The following is a 26,986-nucleotide window of genomic DNA, read 5'->3' as shown; positions in this document are numbered from 1 at the left end:
GCATCACGTGACAGCTGTCACAATTGTCAAAACTCACTCACCAGTGACCTGAAAGTCAAAAATGCCAAATTATTGTTTCTTTGAGGAATTACACTTTAAACATGGTGTTTTAGTGTTTACAGCTCCATGGAGCTAAATTTGTCAGTTATGACGTTAATAAACACTTTTATACTTTTCTTACGTCACGTGACAGCTGTCATAACTGTCGAAACCCGTTCACCAGCGAATTAAAACTACAAAATTAGAAATAATTGCAATAATTTCAGAAATTACACTGTAACTTGTGTTTAAAGCTCCATATGGAGCCAAATTTGACAGTTGGGACATTAAAGTACGCTTTAATAGTTTACTTGCGTCACGTGACAGCTGTCACAACTGTCAAAACTCACTCACCAGTGACCTGAAAGTCAAAAATGCCAAATATAGATGTGTTTCTTTTAAAACTACACTTTAAAACTAAAAAAATTACACTTTAAAACATGGTGTTTTAGTGTTTACAGCTCCATGGAGCCAAATTTGTCAGTTATGACGTTAATAAACACTTTTATACTTTTCTTAAGTCACGTGACAGCTGTCATAACTGTCGAAACCCGTTCACCAGCGATTTAAAACTATAAAATTAGAAATAATTAGCTAATTTCAGAAATTACACTGTAACTTGTGTTTAAAGTTCCATATGGAGTCAAATTTGACAGTTGAGACGTTAACGCAGACTTTAATACTTTGCTGGCGTCACGTGACAGCTGTCATAACTGTTAAAACTCACTCACCAGCGACCTAAAAGTCAAAAATACCAAATAGATGAGTTTTTTCGAGGCATTACACTGTAACTTATGTTTACAGGTTCATGCAGCCCAACTTGTCAGTTCTCTAAATTTAAGGACTACTTTTATACTTTGTTTGCGTCACGTGACAGCTGTCATAACTGTCAAAACTCACTCACCACTGACCTTAAAGGCCGCTAGAGGGCTTGAAAATGGTTCAACAAAAGACAATGGTTCATAACTTTCATGTACTGTTTTGTTTGAACCTGAATAACTGCCTGATTGGACTGACATGATATGGACTTTTATATGTCAATTGATAGCCAATGAAATAGACTTTCCACCAGCATGCAACATTGGCTAATTAGTTAAATAGTTTGTCCGCTAGAGGGCTAAAAACTTGACCAAAGTTTTCTGTATAATTTTTATGTACCATTTCATTTAAACCTGAACAAACCTGATTTGACTGACATGATATGGACTTTTATATGTCGATTGATGGCCAATGAACTGGACTTTACATTGACATGCAATATTGACTGATTAGTTAAATAGTTTGGCCGCCAGAGGGCTACAAACTTGATCTGAAGTGGCCTGCCTAATTTTCATGTACTGTGTTTCATTTCAACCTGAATAACTACCTGATTTGACTGATACGATGTGGACTTTTGTATGTCGATGAATAGTCAATAAAATAGGCTTTCCAAAGATTACATAAGGCCGTTAGGGGGCTTTAAAGTTGACATCCGTTTTTTAGATATAAATAAATACTTTATTTTTGTATTTTTAAGACTTAAAAATCCTCCTTTAACCACACCCTGTATAATATATAGCGCAAAAATCTGTGAAAACGTTTATTTTGCCAAAATGAACACATTTTTATGGTAATTTTTGCCAAAGTGTACAAACAAAAGGCAGCTTTCAGCTGCTGCCTTTTTCGACCAATCACAAACCACTTACAGTGCTGGGAACATCATAATTAACACAAAATGAAGCACAAACAACAACGTGTATTTTAAAAGAGATTCTCTACCGAAAGGTAAAAACAACATTTTTTTCTCCACAAACACCAGAAATTACATTATTCTTCATCGTCCACACCTCCATCAACATTATCGCAATTGTCTAGACGCAAATTACTTATAAGCTCCACGGTTGCTTGTAGATCGTGTTCCCTGTTTGGAGATTCTCTCCCGCTCGTCGGACTTTGTGGGGTATTGGAGGGGGTGATGGGTTGTGACGTGGTACCGTCCGACAGGCGACTTGACTGACTTTCGTCACCTTGACATTCCGTGTTTGGGGAGTTTGTTCTTATACCAGCAATACCTGATGGATGGATCTTTATAAGAATAAAACGAGAACAACCTCCAAATATACAGAGTTTCATTGACTTATTTATATTTTAAAAATATTAAAATATAGATAAAATAGCTACACGTTTCGCCTAAAAAGGCATCATCAAGCTATACAAGTTGAGAGAGTATAGATTTGGAAATTATGCACTCTCTGTCCGTAAAGTTTTTGGAAAACTGCTCGGAAACGTCGATTTTTTGTTTTTGTATACATGGTGGCTCAAAAACACAATTTACAGAATCCTATACACGGAAATTTCTCGCTAACAACCTTTGAGAACCGAGTTATGCCAGGAAACATACAAAACATAATAATATACTGGGAGTTGCAAGCAGAACCCAAAAATGGCATAAAAAATTGGGGTTTCAACTTGAAAAAGTAAATTATTTGACAGTTGTAAGTTCCTTTTGGGGTCACCCCGTATAGATGAATAAAAAAAATCGCCATAAACTTTTTTCCAGAACAATTTATGCAAGACTTATTTACAGACACAGTGTATATATTATAATGCAGCCAAATTTGACAGTTGGGACGTTACTTGCGTCACGTGACACCTGTCACAATTGTCAAAACTCACTCACCAGTGCCACAAATGTGTTTCTTTGAGAATTTGCAATTTCAGTTGTGTTTACAGGTCCACACGGAGCCAAATTTGTTAGTTCTAAATTTACGGACTGCTTTTATACTTTTCTTACGTCACGTGACAGCTGTCATAACTGTCAAAACCCGACGCTAAGGAACACTTTACATGTGTCACGTGACAGCTGTCAAAACTCACTCACCACTGGCCTGAAAGTATAAAATGCCAAATAGATGTGTTTCTTTAAGGAATTACACTTTAAGTATTGCGTTTACAGCTCCATGGAACCAAACTTGTCAGTTCTGACGTTAATAAACACTTTTATATTTTTCTTACGTCATGTGACAACTGTCATAACTGTCAAAACCCGTCCACCAAGTGACCAGACACTATAAAACTAGAAATAGTTGCTAATTTTGGAAGGTACCCTGGAACTTGTATTTAAAGCTCCATGGAGCCTATTTTGACAGTTGAGACGTTAAGATACACTTGAATACTTTACTTGCGTCACGTGACAGCTGTCACAACTGTCAAAACTCACTCATCACTGGCCTGAAAGTATAAAATGCCAAGTAGATATGTTTCTTGGAGAAATTACACTTAAGTATTGCGTTTACAGCTCCATGGAACCAAATTTGTCAGTTCTGACGTTAATAAACACTTTTATATTTTTCTTAGGTCACGTGATAGCTGTCATAACTGTCACAACCCGTTCACCAGTGACTTGAAACTACAAAATTTAAAATAGTTGCTAATTTCAGAAATTGCACTGAAATTTGGGTTTAAAGCTCCATGGAGCCAATTTTGACAGTTGAGACGTTAATGTACACTTTATTACTTTACTTGCGTCACGTGACAGCTGTCACAACTGTCAAAACTCACTCACCACTGACCTAAAAGTATAAAAAGCCAAATAGATGTGTTTCTTGGAGGAATCACACTGTAAGTTGTGTTTAAAGCTCCATGGAGCCAAATTTGACAGTTAGGGCATTAAAGTACACTTTAATAGTTTACTTGCGTCACGTGACAGCTGTCACAACTGTCAAAACTCACTCACCACTGTCCTGAAAGTATAAAATGTCAAATAGATGTGTTTCTTTGAGGAATTACACTTTTTTTTTTTTTTTTTTTTTGCTCTGTTTAATGGCGTTACCAACTAGGGTATTCTGCCAGCTCGATACGAAAGAGGCTCAGATAGTCGGGCTTGTGCCCCTGAGCCCCAGATAGCTACTAAAAGTTCTAAAAAATCGCTTAAAGGCACGATCCGAGCAAAAGATGTAGTCCTTCCTCGTGGAAACTATAACCGTCACTGTCACATCCACGTGGTCTTCTCCTAGGTTTTCACCCTTTCCACCTCCTGGAAGTGCACCGCACAAGACAACTCCCCGTAGACTTTTAGGAATCGACATTTCCACTTAGAGCTCCCACCATCTCCACTCGACCGGCTGCGGAGTTCGGTCGTCAACTTCAAATTTCTCTGTACACCGTTTCAAGAAACGTGGTTTCTTAGCGACACAAAATGGCGCCCACGAAACAGACGTGCGATACGTTTCAAGTTGAAAACCGGACTGGGAATTACACTTAAGTATTGTGTTTACAGCTCCATGGAGTCAAATTTGACAGTTGGGACGTTAAGAAACACTTTTATACTAACGTCACAACTGTCAAATTTTGCTCTAAAGAACTAAATACAATGTACAGTGTGATTTTTCAAAGCGGATATTTTGGATTAGTACTTAAAGCCTAATTTTTGACAGAAGAAAGCAACAAACATCACAAAGTATCTGATAATGTCAAAATTTAACTCTATGGAGCTATAAATACAACTTGCGATTTATCAAAGAAATATACAACTAATCTGTGTATTCCAGTGAATTTTGACAGTTGACAGTCGTAAAAAAAAACATATCAAAGTATCATTCAACCTTACAAATGTCGAGTTTTATGCTTTATTGAGGGTGTAACTACGAAATACAACTGTTTTGTATTTGACAGTTTCACGTCACTGCCGAATAAGTTTTAATAATTATAACGTCAGTGTCATACATGATTATATAAGCCACGCTGTGTGTCATAGCTGTCATTTAATGTCACAACTGCCAAATTTAACTCTACAGAGTTACGAACAACAAAAGACGCAACTATTTGACATTTCAGAGTTTCACGACACCGTCTAAGGTCAGGTGACTATAAAGCTGAGTTCTCTTAACCTGAGTCACTTATTTCCTATTGGTCAACAGTAAATTTTCAGCTGACAGACTGACAAAAGTTTTTTCCCTGTTCACAGTAGTTGCCTCTAAACACGATATTTTTAATTGTCAGTTGTCACAATTTGTTAATATTTTGTTAATTTTTCTGTTACATTTTTAAATAGGTTACTATTCAGCTAATTCAGCATGTTTTGCAGAAGTGTATTCCTCATTCTTGTCGCCTTGGAAGCAAAGATGAATGAAAACATCTAATATTCTCAAAGTTCCATAGCAATTGCCACATAAAAATGAATTTTCAGATATTAACCTATATTTTATATGAATATGTGGTGACTCACTTCGTACACGTTCACACAGATGGCACCACGCATCAAATGGGAACAACTCCCATAATTGGTGACCCCGACGTGATCAACCACTCCCGCTCATTCTCACTCTCACTCACATCAAAATGCAATGGGAACAAACACCCATAATTAATTATGGCAGTTGTTCCCATGGGTTTGAAGTGAGCGAGAGAATGACAGGGTTGACGAATGACGTTGATGTCATGTGGACTTGCCTGGGGCGTGTTGCCCATTGACCAATAAAGTGTGCTTCCGTCTTTGGACTCGTCGAATATGACGTAAAGTGTCATTTGTCAAAATGTCAATTTTTTTAAAATGGTGGCAGTTACAGCAAAACTAACAGCAGATTCGGGTTCTCCATGCCAAAATTAGTTAAAATGGCCACCTTGACAGGTTCAAATCCAATATGGCGGCGGTCAGTATAGTAGGTCAGGAAGAACCTTTATTTGGGCAAAATTTTGGTGCACTTTTCCAAAAAAAAAGTGAATAACTTCCTTATTTGAAACATTCTGTATAGACACGTTCTATGATCGTAGATAGCTAATGAATGGAGCTATCACGTGACTTTGAGCGGGCAAAACTAGGTCTCCCCGTTTGGCCGCTAGAGGGCGTCAAAGTTGATAAATTTTTCTTGGACATTTTTGTGAATATCTCGAAAACTTTTTGGACTAGGGATGTGAATTTTCACCATGTATGCACCTCAATGGGACACAACTTTTGTTATATCGAACTGTTTTCCGTAAGACGAACTGTTTGGCCTTGAAAAATTAAAAACACAATTTTTGACTTTTTCACAGAGTTTTCCATGGATTTTTGTCGAAATTTTTTGAATTTCAAAAATCTTTTTTAAATGTGTTAATTACTTTAGGTTAATGGTAGAAATGTGACGTAAAGTGTCATTTGTCAAAATGTCAATTTTTTTGGGTGCCACATCCTGAAAACTGTCAAAATTGTCTTAATTTCAAGGCCAGCAACAAAATGGTGGCAGTTACAGCAAAACTAACAGCAGATTCGGGTTCTCCATGGCAAAATTAGTTAAAATGGCCACCTTGACAGGTTCAAATCCAATATGGCGGCGGTCAGTGTAGTAGGTCAGGAAGATCCTTTATTTGGGCAAAATTTTGGTGCACTTTTTCAAAAAAAAGTGAATAACTTCCTTATTTGAAACATTCTGTATAGACACGTTCTATGATCGTAGATAGCTAATGAATGGAGCTATCACGTGACTTTGAGCGGGCAGACCTAGGTCTCCCCGTTTGGCCGCTAGAGGGCGTCAAATTTGATACATTTTTCTTGGACATTTTTGTGAATATCTCGAAAACGTTTTGGACTAGGGATGTGAATTTTTACCATGTATGCACCTCAATGGGACACAACTTTTGTTATATGGAACTATTTTCCGTAGGACGCACTGTTTGGCCTTGAAAAATTAAAAACACAATTTTTGACATTTTTCACATGGGTTTCCATGGATTTTTTGAATACCAAAAATCTTTTTTAAATGTGTTAATTACTTTAGGTTAATGGTAGAAATGTGACGTAAAGTGTCATTTGTCAAAATGTCAATTTTTTTGGGTGCCACACCCTGAAAACTGTCAAAATTGTCTTAATTTCAAGGCCAGCAACAAAATGGTGGCAGTTACAGCAAAACTAACAGCAGATTCGGGTTCTCCAAGCCAAAATTAGTTAAAATGGCCACCTTGACAAGTTCAAATCTAATATGGCGGCGGTCAGTATAGTAGGTCAGGAAGAACCTTTATTTGGGCAAAATTTTGGTGCACTTTTCCAAAAAAAAGTGAATAACTTCCTTATTTGAAACATTCTGTATAGACACGTTCTATGATCGTAGATAGCTAATGAATGGAGCTGTCACGTGACTTTAAGCGGGCAGACCTAGGTCTCCCCGTTTGGCCGCTAGAGGGCGTCAAAGTTGATAAATTTTTCTTGGACATTTTTGTGAATATCTCGAAAACGTTTTGGACTAGGGATGTGAATTTTTACCATGTATGCACCTCAATTGGACACAACTTTTGTTATATGGAACTATTTTCCGTAGGACGCACTTTTTGGCCTTGAAAAATTAAAAACACAATTTTTGACATTTTTCACAGAGTTTTCCATGGATTTTTGTGGGAATTTTTTGAATATCAAAAATCTTTTTTAAACGTGTTAATTACTTTAGGTTAATGGTAGAAATCTGACGTAAAGTGTCATTTGTCAAAATGTCAATTTTTTTGGGTGCCACATCCTGAAAACTGTCAAAATTGTCTTAATTTCAAGGTCAGCAACAAAATGGTGGCAGTTACAGCAAAACTAACAGCAGATTCGGGTTCTCCATGCCAAAATTAGTTAAAATGGCCACCTTGACAGGTTCAAATCCAATATGGCGGCGGTCAGTGTAGTAGGTCAGAAAGAACCTTTATTTGGGCAAAATTTTGGTGCACTTTTCCAAAAAAAAGTGAATAACTTCCTTATTTGAAACATTCTGTATAGACAGGTTCTATGATCGTAGATAGCTAATGAATGGAGCTGTCACGTGACTTTGAGCGGGCAGACCTAGGTCTCTCCGTTTGGCCGCTAGAGGGCGTCAAATTTGATAAATTTTTCTTGGACATTTTTGTGAATATCTCGAAAACCTTTTGGACTAGGGATGTGAATTTTCACCATGTATGCACCTCAGTGGGACGCAACTTTTGTCATATGAAACTATTTTCCGTAAGACGAACTGTTTGACCTTGAAAAATTAAAAACATAATTTTTGACATTTTTCACAGGGGTTTCCATGTATTTTTGTGGGAATTTTTTGAATTTTCAAAAATCTTTTCTAAATGTGTCAATTACTTTAGGTTAATGGTAGAAATGTGACGTAAAGTGTCATTTGTCAAAATGTCAATTTTTTTGGGTGCCACACCCTGAAAACTGTCAAAATTGTCGTAACTTCAAGGTCAGCAACAAAATGGTGGCAGTTACAGCAAAACTAACAGCAGATTCGGGTTCTCCAAGCCAAAATTAGTTAAAATGGCCACCTTGACAGGTTCAAATCCAATATGGCGGCGGTCAGTGTAGTAAGTAGGTCAGGAAGATCCTTTATTTGGGCAAAATTTTGGTGCACTTTTCCAAAAAAAAGTGAATAACTTCCTTATTTGAAACATTCTGTATAGACACGTTCTATGATCGTAGATAGCTAATGAATGGAGCTGTCACGTGACTTTGAGCGGGCAAAACTAGGTCTCCCCGTTTGGCCGCTAGAGGGCGTCAAATTTGATAAATTGTTCTTGGACATTTTTGTGAATATCTCGAAAACGTTTTGGATTAGGGATGTGAATTTTTACCATGTATGCACCTCAGTGGGACACAACTTTTGTTATATGGAACTATTTTCCGTAGGACGCACTGTTTGGCCTTGAAAAATTAAAAACACAATTTTTGACATTTTTCACAGAGGTTTCCATGTATTTTTGTGGGAATTTTTTGAATATCAAAAATCTTTTTTAAATGTGTTAATTACTTTAGGTTAATGGTAGAAATATGACGTAAAGTGTCATTTGTCAAAATGTTAATTTTTTTGGGTGCCACACCCTGAAAACTGTCAAAATTTTCTTAATTTCAAGGCCAGCAACAAAATGGTGGCAGTTACAGCAAAACTAACAGCAGATTCGGGTTCTCCATGCCAAAATTAGTTAAAATGGCCACCTTGACAGGTTCAAATCCAATATGGCGGCGGTCAGTATAGTAAGTAGGTCAGGAAGATCCTTTATTTGGGCAAAATTTTGGTGCACTTTTCCAAAAAAAAGTGAATAACTTCCTTATTTGAAACATTCTGTATAGACACGTTCTATGATCGTAGATAGCTAATGAATGGAGCTATCACGTGACTTTGAGCGGGCAGACCTAAGTCTCTCCGTTTGGCCGCTAGAGGGCGTCAAAGTTGATAAATTTTTCTTGGACATTTTTGTGAATATCTCGAAAACGTTTTGGACTAGGGATGTGAATTTTTACCATGTATGCACCTCAGTGGGACGCAACTTTTGTCATATGGAACTATTTTCCGTAAGACAAACTGTTTGACCTTGAAAAATTAAAAACACAATTTTTGACATTTTTCACAGAGTTTTCCATGGATTTTTGTGGGAATTTTTTGAATTTCAAAAATCTTTTTTAAATGTGTCAATTACTTTAGGTTAATGGTAGAAATGTGACGTAAAGTGTCATTTGTCAAAATGTCAATTTTTTTGGGTGCCACACCCTGAAAACTGTCAAAATTGTCTTAATTTCAAGGCCAGCAACAAAATGGTGGCAGTTACAGCAAAACTAACAGCAGATTCGGGTTCTCCAAGCCAAAATTAGTTAAAATGGCCACCTTGACAAGTTCAAATCTAATATGGCGGCGGTCAGTATAGTAGGTCAGGAAGAACCTTTATTTGGGCAAAATTTTGGTGCACTTTTCCAAAAAAAAGTGAATAACTTCCTTATTTGAAACATTCTGTATAGACACGTTCTATGATCGTAGATAGCTAATGAATGGAGCTGTCACGTGACTTTAAGCGGGCAGACCTAGGTCTCCCCGTTTGGCCGCTAGAGGGCGTCAAAGTTGATAAATTTTTCTTGGACATTTTTGTGAATATCTCGAAAACGTTTTGGACTAGGGATGTGAATTTTTACCATGTATGCACCTCAATTGGACACAACTTTTGTTATATGGAACTATTTTCCGTAGGACGCACTTTTTGGCCTTGAAAAATTAAAAACACAATTTTTGACATTTTTCACAGAGTTTTCCATGGATTTTTGTGGGAATTTTTTGAATATCAAAAATCTTTTTTAAACGTGTTAATTACTTTAGGTTAATGGTAGAAATCTGACGTAAAGTGTCATTTGTCAAAATGTCAATTTTTTTGGGTGCCACATCCTGAAAACTGTCAAAATTGTCTTAATTTCAAGGTCAGCAACAAAATGGTGGCAGTTACAGCAAAACTAACAGCAGATTCGGGTTCTCCATGCCAAAATTAGTTAAAATGGCCACCTTGACAGGTTCAAATCCAATATGGCGGCGGTCAGTGTAGTAGGTCAGAAAGAACCTTTATTTGGGCAAAATTTTGGTGCACTTTTCCAAAAAAAAGTGAATAACTTCCTTATTTGAAACATTCTGTATAGACAGGTTCTATGATCGTAGATAGCTAATGAATGGAGCTGTCACGTGACTTTGAGCGGGCAGACCTAGGTCTCTCCGTTTGGCCGCTAGAGGGCGTCAAATTTGATAAATTTTTCTTGGACATTTTTGTGAATATCTCGAAAACCTTTTGGACTAGGGATGTGAATTTTCACCATGTATGCACCTCAGTGGGACGCAACTTTTGTCATATGAAACTATTTTCCGTAAGACGAACTGTTTGACCTTGAAAAATTAAAAACATAATTTTTGACATTTTTCACAGGGGTTTCCATGTATTTTTGTGGGAATTTTTTGAATTTTCAAAAATCTTTTCTAAATGTGTCAATTACTTTAGGTTAATGGTAGAAATGTGACGTAAAGTGTCATTTGTCAAAATGTCAATTTTTTTGGGTGCCACACCCTGAAAACTGTCAAAATTGTCGTAACTTCAAGGTCAGCAACAAAATGGTGGCAGTTACAGCAAAACTAACAGCAGATTCGGGTTCTCCATGCCAAAATTAGTTAAAATGGCCACCTTGACAGGTTCAAATCCAATATGGCGGCGGTCAGTGTAGTAAGTAGGTCAGGAAGATCCTTTATTTGGGCAAAATTTTGGTGCACTTTTCCAAAAAAAAGTGAATAACTTCCTTATTTGAAACATTCTGTATAGACACGTTCTATGATCGTAGATAGCTAATGAATGGAGCTGTCACGTGACTTTGAGCGGGCAAAACTAGGTTTCCCCGTTTGGCCGCTAGAGGGCGTCAAAGTTGATAAATTTTTCTTGGACATTTTTGTGAATATCTCGAAAACCTTTTGGACTAGGGATGTGAATTTTTACCATGTATGCACCTCAGTGGGACGCAACTTTTGTCATATGAAACTATTTTCCGTAAGACGAACTGTTTAACCTTGAAAAATTAAAAACACAATTTTTGACATTTTTCACAGAGTTTTCCATGGATTTTTGTGGAATTTTTTTGAATATCAAAAATCTTTTTTAAATGTGTCAATTACTTTAGGTTAATGGTAGAAATATGACGTAAAGTGTCATTTGTCAAAATGTTAATTTTTTTGGGTGCCACACCCTGAAAACTGTCAAAATTTTCTTAATTTCAAGGCCAGCAACAAAATGGTGGCAGTTACAGCAAAACTAACAGCAGATTCGGGTTCTCCAAGCCAAAATTAGTTAAAATGGCCACCTTGACAGGTTCAAATCCAATATGGCGGCGGTCAGTGTAGTAAGTAGGTCAGGAAGATCCTTTATTTGGGCAAAATTTTGGTGCACTTTTCCAAAAAAAAGTGAATAACTTCCTTATTTGAAACATTCTGTATAGACACGTTCTATGATCGTAGATAGCTAATGAATGGAGCTGTCACGTGACTTTGAGCGGGCAAAACTAGGTCTCCCCGTTTGGCCGCTAGAGGGCGTCAAATTTGATAAATTGTTCTTGGACATTTTTGTGAATATCTCGAAAACGTTTTGGATTAGGGATGTGAATTTTTACCATGTATGCACCTCAGTGGGACACAACTTTTGTTATATGGAACTATTTTCCGTAGGACGCACTGTTTGGCCTTGAAAAATTAAAAACACAATTTTTGACATTTTTCACAGAGGTTTCCATGTATTTTTGTGGGAATTTTTTGAATATCAAAAATCTTTTTTAAATGTGTTAATTACTTTAGGTTAATGGTAGAAATATGACGTAAAGTGTCATTTGTCAAAATGTTAATTTTTTTGGGTGCCACACCCTGAAAACTGTCAAAATTTTCTTAATTTCAAGGCCAGCAACAAAATGGTGGCAGTTACAGCAAAACTAACAGCAGATTCGGGTTCTCCATGCCAAAATTAGTTAAAATGGCCACCTTGACAGGTTCAAATCCAATATGGCGGCGGTCAGTATAGTAAGTAGGTCAGGAAGATCCTTTATTTGGGCAAAATTTTGGTGCACTTTTCCAAAAAAAAGTGAATAACTTCCTTATTTGAAACATTCTGTATAGACACGTTCTATGATCGTAGATAGCTAATGAATGGAGCTATCACGTGACTTTGAGCGGGCAGACCTAAGTCTCTCCGTTTGGCCGCTAGAGGGCGTCAAAGTTGATAAATTTTTCTTGGACATTTTTGTGAATATCTCGAAAACGTTTTGGACTAGGGATGTGAATTTTTACCATGTATGCACCTCAGTGGGACGCAACTTTTGTCATATGGAACTATTTTCCGTAAGACAAACTGTTTGACCTTGAAAAATTAAAAACACAATTTTTGACATTTTTCACAGAGTTTTCCATGGATTTTTGTGGGAATTTTTTGAATTTCAAAAATCTTTTTTAAATGTGTCAATTACTTTAGGTTAATGGTAGAAATGTGACGTAAAGTGTCATTTGTCAAAATGTCAATTTTTTTGGGTGCCACACCCTGAAAACTGTCAAAATTGTCTTAATTTCAAGGCTAGCAACAAAATGGTGGCAGTTACAGCAAAACTAACAGCAGATTCGGGTTCTCCAAGCCAAAATTAGTTAAAATGGCCACCTTGACACGTTCAAATCCAATATGGCGGCGGTCAGTATAGTAGGTCAGGAAGAACCTTTATTTGGGCAAAATTTTGGTGCACTTTTCCAAAAAAAAGTGAATAACTTCTTTATTTGAAACATTCTGTATAGACACGTTCTATGATCGTAGATAGCTAATGAATGGAGCTGTCACGTGACTTTAAGCGGGCAGACCTAGGTCTCTCCGTTTGGCCGCTAGAGGGCGTCAAATTTGATACATTTTTCTTGGACATTTTTGTGAATATCTCGAAAACGTTTTGGACTAGGGATGTGAATTTTCACCATGTATGCACCTCAATGGGACACAACTTTTGTTATATGGAACTATTTTCCGTAGGACGCACTGTTTGGCCTTGAAAAATTAAAAACACAATTTTTGACATTTTTCACATGGGTTTCCATGGATTTTTTGAATACCAAAAATCTTTTTTAAATGTGTTAATTACTTTAGGTTAATGGTAGAAATGTGACGTAAAGTGTCATTTGTCAAAATGTCAATTTTTTTGGGTGCCACACCCTGAAAACTGTCAAAATTGTCTTAATTTCAAGGCCAGCAACAAAATGGTGGCAGTTACAGCAAAACTAACAGCAGATTCGGGTTCTCCAAGCCAAAATTAGTTAAAATGGCCACCTTGACAAGTTCAAATCTAATATGGCGGCGGTCAGTATAGTAGGTCAGGAAGAACCTTTATTTGGGCAAAATTTTGGTGCACTTTTCCAAAAAAAAGTGAATAACTTCCTTATTTGAAACATTCTGTATAGACACGTTCTATGATCGTAGATAGCTAATGAATGGAGCTGTCACGTGACTTTAAGCGGGCAGACCTAGGTCTCCCCGTTTGGCCGCTAGAGGGCGTCAAAGTTGATAAATTTTTCTTGGACATTTTTGTGAATATCTCGAAAACGTTTTGGACTAGGGATGTGAATTTTTACCATGTATGCACCTCAATTGGACACAACTTTTGTTATATGGAACTATTTTCCGTAGGACGCACTTTTTGGCCTTGAAAAATTAAAAACACAATTTTTGACATTTTTCACAGAGTTTTCCATGGATTTTTGTGGGAATTTTTTGAATATCAAAAATCTTTTTTAAACGTGTTAATTACTTTAGGTTAATGGTAGAAATCTGACGTAAAGTGTCATTTGTCAAAATGTCAATTTTTTTGGGTGCCACATCCTGAAAACTGTCAAAATTGTCTTAATTTCAAGGTCAGCAACAAAATGGTGGCAGTTACAGCAAAACTAACAGCAGATTCGGGTTCTCCATGCCAAAATTAGTTAAAATGGCCACCTTGACAGGTTCAAATCCAATATGGCGGCGGTCAGTGTAGTAGGTCAGAAAGAACCTTTATTTGGGCAAAATTTTGGTGCACTTTTCCAAAAAAAAGTGAATAACTTCTTTATTTGAAACATTCTGTATAGACACGTTCTATGATCGTAGATAGCTAATGAATGGAGCTGTCACGTGACTTTAAGCGGGCAGACCTAGGTCTCCCCGTTTGGCCGCTAGAGGGCGTCAAAGTTGATAAATTTTTCTTGGACATTTTTGTGAATATCTCGAAAACGTTTTGGACTAGGGATGTGAATTTTTACCATGTATGCACCTCAATGGGACACAACTTTTGTTATATGGAACTATTTTCCGTAGGACGCACTGTTTGGCCTTGAAAAATTAAAAACACAATTTTTGACATTTTTCACATGGGTTTCCATGGATTTTTTGAATACCAAAAATCTTTTTTAAATGTGTTAATTACTTTAGGTTAATGGTAGAAATGTGACGTAAAGTGTCATTTGTCAAAATGTCAATTTTTTTGGGTGCCACACCCTGAAAACTGTCAAAATTGTCTTAATTTCAAGGCCAGCAACAAAATGGTGGCAGTTACAGCAAAACTAACAGCAGATTCGGGTTCTCCATGCCAAAATTAGTTAAAATGGCCACCTTGACAGGTTCAAGTCCAATATGGCGGCGGTCAGTATAGTAGGTCAGGAAGAACCTTTATTTGGGCAAAATTTTGGTGCACTTTTCCAAAAAAAAGTGAATAACTTCCTTATTTGAAACATTCTGTATAGACACGTTCTATGATCGTAGATAGCTAATGAATGGAGCTATCACGTGACTTTGAGCGGGCAAAACTAGGTTTCCCCGTTTGGCCGCTAGAGGACATCAAAGATGATTTTTTTCTGACTGTGTTTATTCATTTTTTTCAGTTTTGCCATTCAGACATAAATTTTGCCCTCTGCGTCGTTCAAAATGTCAAAATACTAGAAACAGACGCAGGAAGTTGAACATTTTCAGCTTCTTGCTGGCTGTCATTTTCAAATTTTGCTTCTACCAATAGGAAATAAGTGACGCAAGACGCAAAACGCGGTTATGAGAACTTAAGCTGTCATTAAACGTCATAACTAGTTCAGTTAGTTAGAGTCAACGTTTTTCTAATCACAAGCTCTTTTGGACGCTTCCAAAATGATTGGATCAAGAGGCTTCGGATTTGAATGTAATTTTTCCTGTAAATTCTTCGTGGAACAAATTCGTACCTTTTTTACTTATGGTGCTGACGTCTCGTTTGATTTGACGTCGTCTGGAGGGGTCGTTTCGTCTCAGTTGCAACATATTTTCAAAGTCGACAATGTAAAGGAAGCCGGCAATTAGCAGTTCCATGCTCTTTTCCCCGTTCTTATAAGAAGCTTCCAGTTCCTTGCTCGTTCTCTCGTCGTACTGCCACCAACCTGTAAGCGACTTAGATACAATCGGATTGGTTACTGGCTACTAACCTCACCTTAAACGGGCCTATCCCACATGACATAAATTTTTGTTTTAATGACCGGAATCGAACGAATATGGTTTAAAAAGTAAATTCTACATTAGCATGAATTTGTCCGTTAAATTTGAAATTTGCGTGTGACGTACGTAATTCTGGGCGCCATCTGGGGAGCGAAAAGTGTAAGTTTGGAAAACCCCACCTTTCTTATCGGTTAACCCCACCTCTGTTCTACTTTCTAGATTAGAACCAATTCTACCAATGTTTGTCAAAAATAAGAAAAAGACCAACTTATCATCACATAGATAATATTTTTAATATCCGAATAAGATAATTTGGTTTAAAGTACAAATTTTCTCTAATTTCAAGAATGATAATAACATATTCAGTTTCATAGGTTTGAATCTTTTCTATTGAATCTTATTCTTAAGGTAATACTGCACAAGGTGACAACACTGAAAGAAGGAAATTACTTCTTGTCGCTGATTGGTTGATAGGGTAGTACGTCACCGGCATAATATAATGTAGTTGTTAGACTTAATATTTTTAAAAACAACAAAAATTATGGGACAGGCCCGTTGTAACCAGGAAAAATACAGGATGTCCAAGATTTGGTATCCAAAAATGTATTTTTTTTATATTTAGGGACTTTCCACATCCAGATAAATTAATTTCAAAGATAATATCCAGAGAAACGGTGAAATCAGAGGCTACTATTGGTCAATTCAGTAGTTTCTATAGAAATTATCCCCTCAGTGGTATAAGCAATCTGTATAATACTGAGATTTGAAGACCAAACTTAATAATGCTTTTGTAATCCAATAAAAACAAATTTAACTTTTAGATTTAATTTTATTAATACATTAATAAGTAGAAAGTGAGGTAGTACAAAATGGAAGCAGTGTTAAACCAAAATCAACTTAGGGCCAGTATTTCCATCTGCTAATAAACTTTCCAGTAAATATCTTAGAAAAATACAACTTTTTTGTGTATATCAATTGCCAAACATACTTGATTCGACCAATAATCCAGTTTATTTGAAGGTTTTTTCATTTGTCACAGCAAAAATTGCACTTTTTGCAAAAACTGAATTTTTTCAATTTTTGAATGATTGTAACTTTTTTATTTGAACTCTTAGAGATTTCACTAAAACGTCATTAGAAAAAGGATAAAAAATACTACAAAATGAGCAAAAACTGGCCTCTCTAGCTCTTCATGTTACCGAGATATTGAATTTCAAAAAGTAGTAAAAATAGACCCCTAATACCACATTCTTTCAATTTTTTTGAAAAATTAAAAATTTTAAACTGTTTTTTTTTGCACTTATTTCGCCTAATTTAAGGTTATTTTGTATAAATATACCCTTTGCTGTGCCTTGGAACCCTTATGGAGCAAAATAAAAAATTGCAATTTTTGCAAAAACTGCATTTTTTCAATTTTTGAATGATTGTAACTTTTTTATTTGAACTCTTAGAGATTTCACTAAAACGCCATTAGAAAAAGGATGAAAAATTCTACAAAATGAGCCAAAACTGCCCTCTCTAGCTCTTCATGTTACTGAGATATTGAATTTCAAAAAGTAGTAAAAATAGACCCCTAATACCACATTCTTTCAATTTTTTTGAAAAATTAAAAATTTTAAACTGTTTTTTTTTGCACTTATTTCGCCTAATTTAAGGTTATTTTGTATAAATATACCCTTTGCTGTGCATTGGAACCCTTATGGAGCAAAATAAAAAATTGCAATTTTTGCAAAAACTGCATTTTTTCAATTTTTGAATGATTGTAACTTTTTTATTTGAACTCTTAGAGATTTCACTAAAACGCCATTAGAAAAAGGATGAAAAATTCTACAAAATGAGCCAAAACTGCCCTCTCTAGCTCTTCATGTTACTGAGATATTGAATTTCAAAAAGTAGTAAAAATAGACCCCTAATACCACATTCTTTCAATTTTTTTGAAAAATTAAAAATTTTAAACTGTTTTTTTTGCACTTATTTCGCCTAATTTAAGGTTCTTTTGTATAAATATGTCCTTTGCTGTACATTGGAACCCTTGTGAAGCAAAACAAAAAATTGCCAAAATTGCACTTTTTGCAAACACTGCGTTTTTTCAATTTTTGATTGATTGTAACTTTTTTATTTGAACTCTTAGAAATTTCATTGAAACGTCATTAGAAAAAGGATAAAAAATACTACAAAATGAGCCAAAACTGGTCTCTCTAGCTCTTCATGTTACCGAGATATTGAATTTCAAAAAGTACTTAAAAAACACCTCTAATACCCCCCCATTCTTTCAATTTTTTTGAAAAATGTAGAATTTTAAAGTGTTTTTTTGTACTTATTTCACCTAATTTAAGGTTCTTTTGTATAAATATGTCCTTTGCTGTGCATTGGAACCCTTATGGAGCAAAATAAAAAATTGCCAAAATTGCACTTTTTGCAAAAACTGCATTTTTGCAATTTTTGAATGAGTGTAACTTTTTTATTTGAACTCTTAGAGATTTCACTAAAACGTCATTAGAAAAATAATAAAAAATACTACAAAACGAGCAAAAACTGGCCTCTCTAGCTCTTCATGTTACCGAGATATTGAATTTCAAAAAGTACTTAAAAAACACCTCTAATACCTATTCTTTCAATTTTTTTGAAAAATGAAAAATTTTAAAGTGCTTTTTTTGTATTTATTTTAACTAATTTAAGGTTCTTTTGTATAAATATGCTCTTTGCTGTGCATTGGCACCCTTATGGAACAAAATAAAAAAATGGCACTTTTTGCAAAAACTGCTTTTTTTCAATTTTTTAATGATTGTAACTTTTTTATTTGAACTCTTAGAGATTTCATTGAAACGCCATTAGAAAAAGGATAAAAAATATTACAAAATGAGCCAAAACTGGTCTCTCTAGCTCTTCCTGTTACCGAGATATTGAATTTCAAAAAGTACTTAAAAAACACCCCCATTCTTTCAATTTTTTTGAAAAATGAAAAATTTTAAAGTGTTTTTTTGCCCTTATTTCACCTAATTTAAAGTTCTTTTGTATAAATATGTCCTTTGCTGTGCATTAGAACCCTTATGGAGCAAAATAAAAAATTGACAAAATTGCACTTTTTGCAAAAACTGCATTTATTCAATTTTTGAATGATTGGAACTTTTTTATTTGAACTCTTAGAAATTTCATTGAAACGCTATTAGAAAAAGGATAAAAAATACTACAAAATGAGCAAAAACTGGCCTCTCTAGCTCTTCATGTTACCGAGATATTGAATTTCAAAAAGTAGTAAAAAACACCTCTAATACCCCCCTATTCTTTCAATTTTTTTGAAAAATGGAAAATTTTAAAGTGCTTTTTTTGCACTTATTTCAACTAATTTAAGGTTCTTTTGTATAAATATGTCCTTTGCTGTGCATTAGAACCCTTATGGAGCAAAATAAAAAAATTGCCAAAATTGCACTTTTTGCAAAAACTGCATTTTTGCAATTTTTGAATGAGTGTAACTGTTTTATTTGAACTCTTAGAGATATCACTAAAACGCCATTAGAAAAAGGATAAAAAATACTATAAAATGAGCAAAAACTGTCCTCTCTAGCTCTTTCTGTAACCGAGATATAGAATTTCAAAAAGTAGTAAAAATATACCCCTAATCCAAAATATGTATTTTAGTTTAACAGTTGTCCACTAAACGATTTGCACAATAGTGGCCAAAGAAAAAATCATATCATTTTTCAGTTTTGTTCAAATATCTCGAAAACAAAAAATGCTGGGTTATTTTTCAAAAGAGATTTGAATTAGCCATGTAATTCTTTAAAACTTTTCTAATTTAAACATTTTTGTACCTTCGATAATAACTGAGATCTCAAGCATCGAATTTGGGACAGACTGTATATTAGCTACTTGATGCATCAAATGAAAAATTCTTCAAATAAACTGTTTTATTCGGGGGTAATATCCCTAGTGCATTTAATTTTTCCGGAAAAACGAGAATTACTTAGAAACGAGTATTCCAATTTTTCCACAGGAAAAATTAGATGCAGGAGGGATATTTGGTAAGATTATTTCCTGAGTTAAATAAACATTTTATTTTAATTAAAACAATAAGAACAATAATTAATAAGAACAATAACTTTCAAGCTAGAATGGGTAACACTATTCTTTATGTTGCTGTGAGGAGTGTGCAATTTTTTCGAATTTTTTTCCGGAAAAACTGCTGACAGCTAAGTTGACAGTTGTTAAGTGATTTTTCCACTTAAAATTTACATTTGTTATACTAATTCTTTATAGCGATTGGTCAAAATTGATAGGAAGGAAATAATCGTCCAATAATTTTGTTTGATATACACCAACTAAGTTGTATTTTTTAATTTTCAGGGAAGTTTGTTAACAGATGAAAATGTTGGGTTGTAATCAGCAGCAGAGTAATCCTAACTTAACTAACTAGTAATAACTATCACAAGATTGTGTTATAATCACCGTTTTGCAAGCTAAGTAAACATAATTCTAACTTGTCTTATTTAAGATTAGTTAGAACTAAATTTTAACAGCAAAAACCTGTATTTTCTTCCTTTTTCTCCTTTCCAAGCCTTTGGAGGGGTTAATTAACATTCAGAGATTCCAAAGAAATGACAAATCAGACTAATCTGTGAATGACAAAACCTCCTTTTTAATACAAATTCATTAAATAACAATTCGACAATATTTGGAATACACTTTAGAGTGGCCGAATAGTTATTATAGCAGATGGAAATACCGGCCCTTATATTTGTAGTAAAAATGTATTATTTGAGACCAGCAACACCTTTTACAACTAAATTACAGACTTTGTCGCGTTTAATCGACCGTTTTCGACTCGGATCAGCTTTCGGATACTGATATCGGTGCGTCAAATCAATGACGTACAATTCGCCGCAAATAATCAGATCAAACTCGGGCAGACTTAACTGAAACGCCTCCTCTATATCTTGTGTCGCTCTACTGTCATATTTCCACCAACCTTGAATAAGTCAACACACTACTAAACTAACTGGTACTAAACCGAACCGAGGGGTAGACCGTCGATAATTTTTTGCCTCGTTTTTTCAACACCACAATGCCTTTTTGCATGCAAAACGCGTTGAAATGCCTCAAATTGCCTTAAAATACCTCGAAATGCATTGCACACACACATGCCAAACGGTGTGATCAATCAACTCATGGGGGGATATTTTTGGAAAGCTTGAAATCTGCTCTATCTTTTGTTTTCTATGACATTTAGACGTAACTTTGTCAAATAAGGAAGTAATTTAGGGTCAAAGCAGCGGGTGTCACAAAATATGTGATTTTATGGTGAAGGAACTTTGACGCCCTCTAGCGGCCAAACGGTGCAATCAATCGAATCATGGGGGGATATTTTTGGGAAGCTTGAAATCTGCTCTATCTTTTGTTTTCTATGACATTTTCACGTATCTTGTCAAGTAAGGGAGTAAATTAGGGTGAAGGCAGCGGGTGTCTAAAAATTTGTGATTTTATGGTGAAGGAAATTTAACGCCCTCTAGCGGCCAAACGGTGTGATCAATCAACTCATGTGAGGATATTTTTGATAAGCTTGAAATCTGCTCTATCTTGTGTTTTCTATGACATTTTCACGTAACTTGTCAAATAAGGGAGTAATTTTGGGTCAAAACAGCGGGTGTCACAAAATATGTGATTTTATGGTGAAGGAACTTTGACGCCCTCTAGCGGCCAAACGGTATGATAAATCATCTCATGTGGGGATATTTTTGATAAGCTTGCAATCTGCTCTATCTTTTGTTTTCTATGACATTTTGACGTAACTTGTCAAATAAGGGAGTCATTTTAGGTCAAAGCAACGAGTGTCACAAAATTTGTGATTTTATGGTGAAGGAACTTTGACGCCCTCTAGCAGCCAAACGGTGTGAACAATCAACTCATGTGGGGATATTTTTGGCAAGCTTTAAATCTGCTCTATCTTTTATTTTCTATGACATTTTGACGTAACTTGTCAAATAAGGGAGTAATTTTGGGTTAAAACAGCGGGTGTCACAAAATACGTGATTTTATGGTGAAGAAACTTTGACGCCCTCTAGCGGCCAAACGGTGGGATCAACCATCTCATAGGGGGATATTTTTGGAAAGCTTGCAATCTGCTCTATCTTTTATTTTCTATGACATTTTGACGTAACTTGTCAAATAAGGGGGTAATTTAGGGTCAAAGCAGCGGGTGTCACAAAATATGTGATTTTATGGTGAAGGAACTTTGACGCCCTCTAGCGGCCAAACGGTGTGAACAATCAACTCATGGGAGGATATTTTTGGAAAGCTTGAAATCTGCTCTATCTTTTGTTTTCTATGACATTTTGACATAACTTGTCAAGAAAAGGAGTAATTTTGGGTCAAAGCAACGAGTGTCAAAAAATCTGTGATTTTATGGTGAAGGAAATTTGACGGCCTCTAGCGGCCAAACGGTGTGATCAATCAACTCATGTGAGGATATTTTTGGAAAGCTTGAAATCTGCTCTATCTTTTGTTTTCTATGACATTTTCACGTAACTTGTCAAATAAGGGAGTAATTTTGGGTCAAAACAGCGGGTGTCACAAAATATGTGATTTTATGGTGAAAGAACTTTGACGCCCTCTAGCGGCCAAACGGTATGATCAATAAACTCATGTGAGGATATTTTTGGAAAGCTTGAAATCTGCTATATCTTTTTTTTTCTATGACATTTCGACGTAACTTGTCAAGTAAGGGAGTAATTTTGGGTCAAAGCAACGAGTGTCAAAAAATTTGTGATTTTATGGTGAAGGAAATTTGACGGCCTCTAGCGGCCAAACGGTATGAACAATCAACTCATGGGAGGATATTTTTGGAAAGCTTGAAATCTGCTCTATCTTTTATTTTCTATGACATTTTGACGTAACTTGTCAAATAAGGGAGTAATTTTGGGTCAAAACAGCGGGTGTCACAAAATACGTGATTTTATGGTGAAGAAACTTTGACGCCCTCTAGCGGCCAAACGGTGGGATCAACCATCTCATGGGGGGATATTTTTGGAAAGCTTGCAATCTGCTCTATCTTTTGTTTTCTATGACATTTTGACATAACTTTGTCAAATAAGGAAGTCATTTAGGGTCAAAGCAGCGGGTGTTACAAAATATGTGATTTAATGGTGAAGGAACTTTGACGCCCTCTAGCGGCCAAACGGTATGATAAATCATCTCATGGGAGGATATTTTTGGAAAGCTTGCAATCTGCTCTATCTTTTGTTTTCTATGACATTTTCACGTAACTTGTCAAATAAGGTAGTAATTTTGGGTCAAAGCAGCGGGTGTCCCAAAATTTGTGATTTTATGGTGAAGGAACTTTGACGCCCTCTAGCCGCCAAACGGTGTGAACAATCAACTCATGGGGGGATATTTTTGGCAAGCCTAAAATCTCCTCTATTATTTGTTTTCTATGACATTTTCACGTAACTTGTCAAATAAGGGAGTAATTTTGGGTCAAAACAGCGGGTGTCACAAAATACGTGATTTTATGGTGAAGGAAATTTGACGCCCTCTAGCGGCCAAACGGTATGATAAATCATCTCATGTGGGGATATTTTTGATAAGCTTGCAATCTGCTCTATCTTTTATTTTCTATGACATTTTGACGTAACTTGTCAAATAAGGGAGTAATTTTGGGTTAAAACAGCGGGTGTCACAAAATACGTGATTTTATGGTGAAGAAACTTTGACGCCCTCTAGCGGCCAAACGGTGGGATCAACCATCTCATGGGGGGATATTTTTGGAAAGCTTGCAATCTGCTCTATCTTTTATTTTCTATGACATTTTGACGTAACTTGTCAAATAAGGGGGTAATTTAGGGTCAAAACAGCGGGTGTCACAAAATACGTGATTTTATGGTGAAGGAACTTTGACGCCCTCTAGCGGCCAAACGGTGTGAACAATCAACTCATGGGAGGATATTTTTGGAAAGCTTGAAATCTGCTCTATCTTTTGTTTTCTATGACATTTTGACATAACTTGTCAAGAAAAGGAGTAATTTTGGGTCAAAGCAACGAGTGTCAAAAAATCTGTGATTTTATGGTGAAGGAAATTTGACGGCCTCTAGCGGCCAAACGGTGTGATCAATCAACTCATGTGAGGATATTTTTGGAAAGCTTGAAATCTGCTATATCTTTTGTTTTCTATGACATTTTCACGTAACTTGTCAAATAAGGGAGTAATTTTGGGTCAAAACAGCGGGTGTCACAAAATATGTGATTTTATGGTGAAAGAACTTTGACGCCCTCTAGCGGCCAAACGGTATGATCAATAAACTCATGTGAGGATATTTTTGGAAAGCTTGAAATCTGCTATATCTTTTTTTTTCTATGACATTTCGACGTAACTTGTCAAGTAAGGGAGTAATTTTGGGTCAAAGCAACAAGTGTCAAAAAATTTGTGATTTTATGGTGAAGGAAATTTGACGGCCTCTAGCGGCCAAACGGTATGAACAATCAACTCATGGGAGGATATTTTTGGAAAGCTTGAAATCTGCTCTATCTTTTGTTTTCTATCATATTTTGACGTAACTTGTCAAATAAGGGAGTAATTTTGGGTCAAAGCAGCGGGTGTCACAAAATTTGTGATTTTATGGTGAAAGAACTTTGACGCCCTCTAGCGGCCAAACGGTATGATCAATCAACTCATGTGGTGATATTTTTGGAAAGCTAGAAATCTGCTCTATCTTTTGTTTTCTATGACATTTTCACGTAACTTGTTAAATAAGGAAGTAATTTAAGGTCAAAGCAACAAGTGTCAAAAAGTATGTGACAGTCAAATTGTCATAAGAATTAATGATTTAGTAAAAATGACTGCTTCAAGTTACCTGACAGTTTTTCCAAAATTTAAATACCCAAAACCTTAAAATTAATTTTTTTTTAAAAGTCACATGACAAATTTCAGGTTAGGTTAGGTGACAACCAATTTTTGACATTGACCGAAAGTTTATCGGTAATTTAAATTTAGACAGTGGTAAAATGGTAAGAACCATGTCACGTGACTTTAATAATTCAATTTTCAAGCTTGCAACACTGTAAAAGTCAGTTGACATCTGTCAAAAACAGTCACGTGACTTTTACTATGTAATTTAAAAGTTGAAAATTTGGGAAATTAAAATTAGACAGCTAAAAAAGCTGAAATGCTAAAATACACGTTACGTGACGTTGATAACGCAATTTTGAGCTCGCATCACTGTCAAAGCCAATTGGCACCTGTCAAAAACAGTCACGTGACTTATGTGTACAACAAAATACCTCGACAATCTACCCCTCCTATTAGGGCTTTAGTTTTTCAGTGTTTATACAGGGTGATTCAAGTTTGGTTCAGCTTCACAAGTTTTGATTGACACTAAACCAAAACAAACTACTGGACTTACCATTTCGACCCTCGTAAAACCATTGGTAGGCGCCGTCAAACGTCTCCGGAAGTTCCACGGTGGGCTGGAGTAAACGGGGTTGGTCGACAAAGTCACGTGGAATTTCCTGTCGACACATGGCGCATCTTTTGTTTTGATTGGCGAAGCCTTTGACGCATAAGTAGCAAAATATGTGACCGCAAGGCAGCTGCGCCGGATGGATGCAAGGCTGTAGGCACACCGCACATTCCGGATTTAAACCTACTGAATACAGTTGATTTCAGTGTTGCCAACCCTTAAATGATGTAATTTCTACAAAAGCGTTTTAAAAAAGTTTCACTAAACTCATCCAGATTATTTTGAAGTTTGAACAAATTTTCAAATCAGTTGAAATTTGCGCACCCTGTAACTCAGTCATTTTTGGGAGTTCAGGGTGGTTCAACCACTCAAATTAACCGCGTTGAGCTCCTCTTTCCAATGGTGTAACGTAAAAAAAAAAATTCTATCTTAAAAATTGCGTACAGGGTGACAAAAATAGTGAATTTAGGAAAAACTGGGTTGGTGCAACAAGTATCAATATTTTGATAATTTAGGGTACTTTGAAAATGGGTTAATAAATTTAAATCAAGGGCTTTCCGCGCGTGTATGACGTAGGCGACTTTCAGCTATTTTATTGGCTATGGCTGTCTGACAGTTGACAGCATCAGCTGATTACCAAAAAGGTTATTCCCTTTTATGTATTAGGTTATATTTTTATTGAGTTTATGATATTAACTGTTTACTTCTGGAAAGCAGTTGCCATTTCTGTGTTTCCATTATTTTGACTTGTGAATCACAATTAAGTTTTTCTGTCATACTAAACTTTAATCCTAATGGTTTTCAAATCATGTTTTGTTCCTTCTTGTCCAGTTAATAACAGCAATGCTCCAAACAAAATGTTTTTAACTGTGCCAAAGGATTTAACTCGTCGAAAATCATGGTTCCAAGCAGTGAATTATAATTCCTCTGGTTTCTTAAAGCAAGTTTTGTACGCCTGCGAGGATCACTTTGAGGTATTTGTCATGAATTTTTGTATATCATAACGCATTTTATTTGCCTTCTTCAGCTTGAAAATGATGCGGAAAACTGGCACTTTTTCAAAACGTTTGGTAAAAACTTAGTTTTAAAGAAAAATATTGTGCCACATAAAAATGTGCAGAAGAAATCAAATATAAAACATGACGATTCCTGTTCTCAGTTTAGCGATTCTGATAAGAAAAGAAAACTTGAAATTATTGAAGAATTTGCTACCACCTCAAAGAGAAGATTATTTGAAGAAGTTTATGAATCTACCCAACCGAAAGTGCAACAATTGGAAACAACCACGAAAGACTGTGCAATTCAAGTAAATCTTAGAAAAACTTTTAGAAGTATAGGAATAGTAGCAAAACCAGATACAGCAATGTCTGCTACCAGGTCTACCAATACAGATGAAGACTTATAGTATGTAAATAATAGATTTTATGTTACCTTTGCTGTTGCTCTCTTCATCAGATTTGGATAGAGCTTCCGCCATAATTAATAGGATCAATTAGATCACCAGAAAGTCTCCCCAAATTTGATTGATATTACTGTTAGTCCAGTTTAGTTACTTTGTTTATTTATGTTTTAATTTAGTTCACAGAGAAAAATACATTTCCTTATGATGTAAACATAAAACATGTGTTTTTATTTGTCAAAGTCAATAAAAAATACTCCTGCATATTTGTCAATGTGATCTAGGTTAGATTATTGTCACGTGGTGTACTCTACCCGGACAGGTAAACAGTCACGTGACACTTTACTAATGAATTATCTGATCGAGGGAAGAGGGTAAACCTAACCTA

General features: G+C 35.6%; 1 protein-coding gene and 1 long non-coding RNA gene across 3 annotated transcripts; one reads left to right on the top strand and one right to left on the bottom strand.

Annotated features, from left to right (window-relative positions):
• Positions 1-1,759: 1,759 nt before the first annotated feature.
• LOC145726857 (E3 ubiquitin-protein ligase RNF146-like) lies at positions 1,760-26,775 on the bottom strand. Of its 2 annotated transcripts, none has more exons than XM_081976132.1 (4): positions 26,631-26,775; positions 25,143-25,382; positions 15,504-15,695; positions 1,760-2,090 (listed from the first exon to the last, which is right to left on the bottom strand). In XM_081976132.1, the coding sequence occupies exons 1-4, from the start codon at positions 26,674-26,676 to the stop codon at positions 1,846-1,848; spliced, it is 723 nt and encodes a 240-aa protein (XP_081832258.1). In that variant the 5' UTR covers positions 26,677-26,775; the 3' UTR covers positions 1,760-1,845. The 2 variants fall into 2 exon arrangements, with proteins under 2 accessions (XP_081832258.1, XP_081832257.1); XM_081976131.1 differs by having other exon boundaries at positions 25,143-25,385; positions 26,631-26,773.
• Positions 19,526-20,161, top strand: LOC145726858 (uncharacterized). The gene is made up of 2 exons (XR_014177706.1): positions 19,526-19,655; positions 20,032-20,161. It is a non-coding gene; the product is annotated as an uncharacterized LOC145726858 (long non-coding RNA).
• Positions 26,776-26,986: the final 211 nt, after the last annotated feature.

Source organism: Ips typographus, linkage group LG3, assembly GCF_016097725.1.
Source record: "Ips typographus isolate SLU linkage group LG3, UJ_Ityp_2.0, whole genome shotgun sequence".
Taxonomy (NCBI): Eukaryota; Metazoa; Arthropoda; class Insecta; order Coleoptera; family Curculionidae; genus Ips; species Ips typographus.
Note: the sequence above shows the minus strand (reverse complement) of the source record. Positions and strands in the feature narration are given on the sequence as shown.

Excerpts from the sequence above, each read along its gene's own strand:
- LOC145726857 (XM_081976131.1), bottom strand. The coding sequence starts at position 26,676 with ATGGCGGAAGCTCTATCCAAATCTGATGAAGAGAGCAACAGCAAAG. Across the intron at positions 25,386-26,630 it reads TGAAGAGAGCAACAGCAAAG|TAGGTTTAAATCCGGAATGT; the intron begins GTAACATAAAAT and ends AACTGTATTCAG. Across the intron at positions 15,696-25,142 it reads GTTTTACGAGGGTCGAAATG|GTTGGTGGCAGTACGACGAG; the intron begins GTAAGTCCAGTA and ends AGTCGCTTACAG.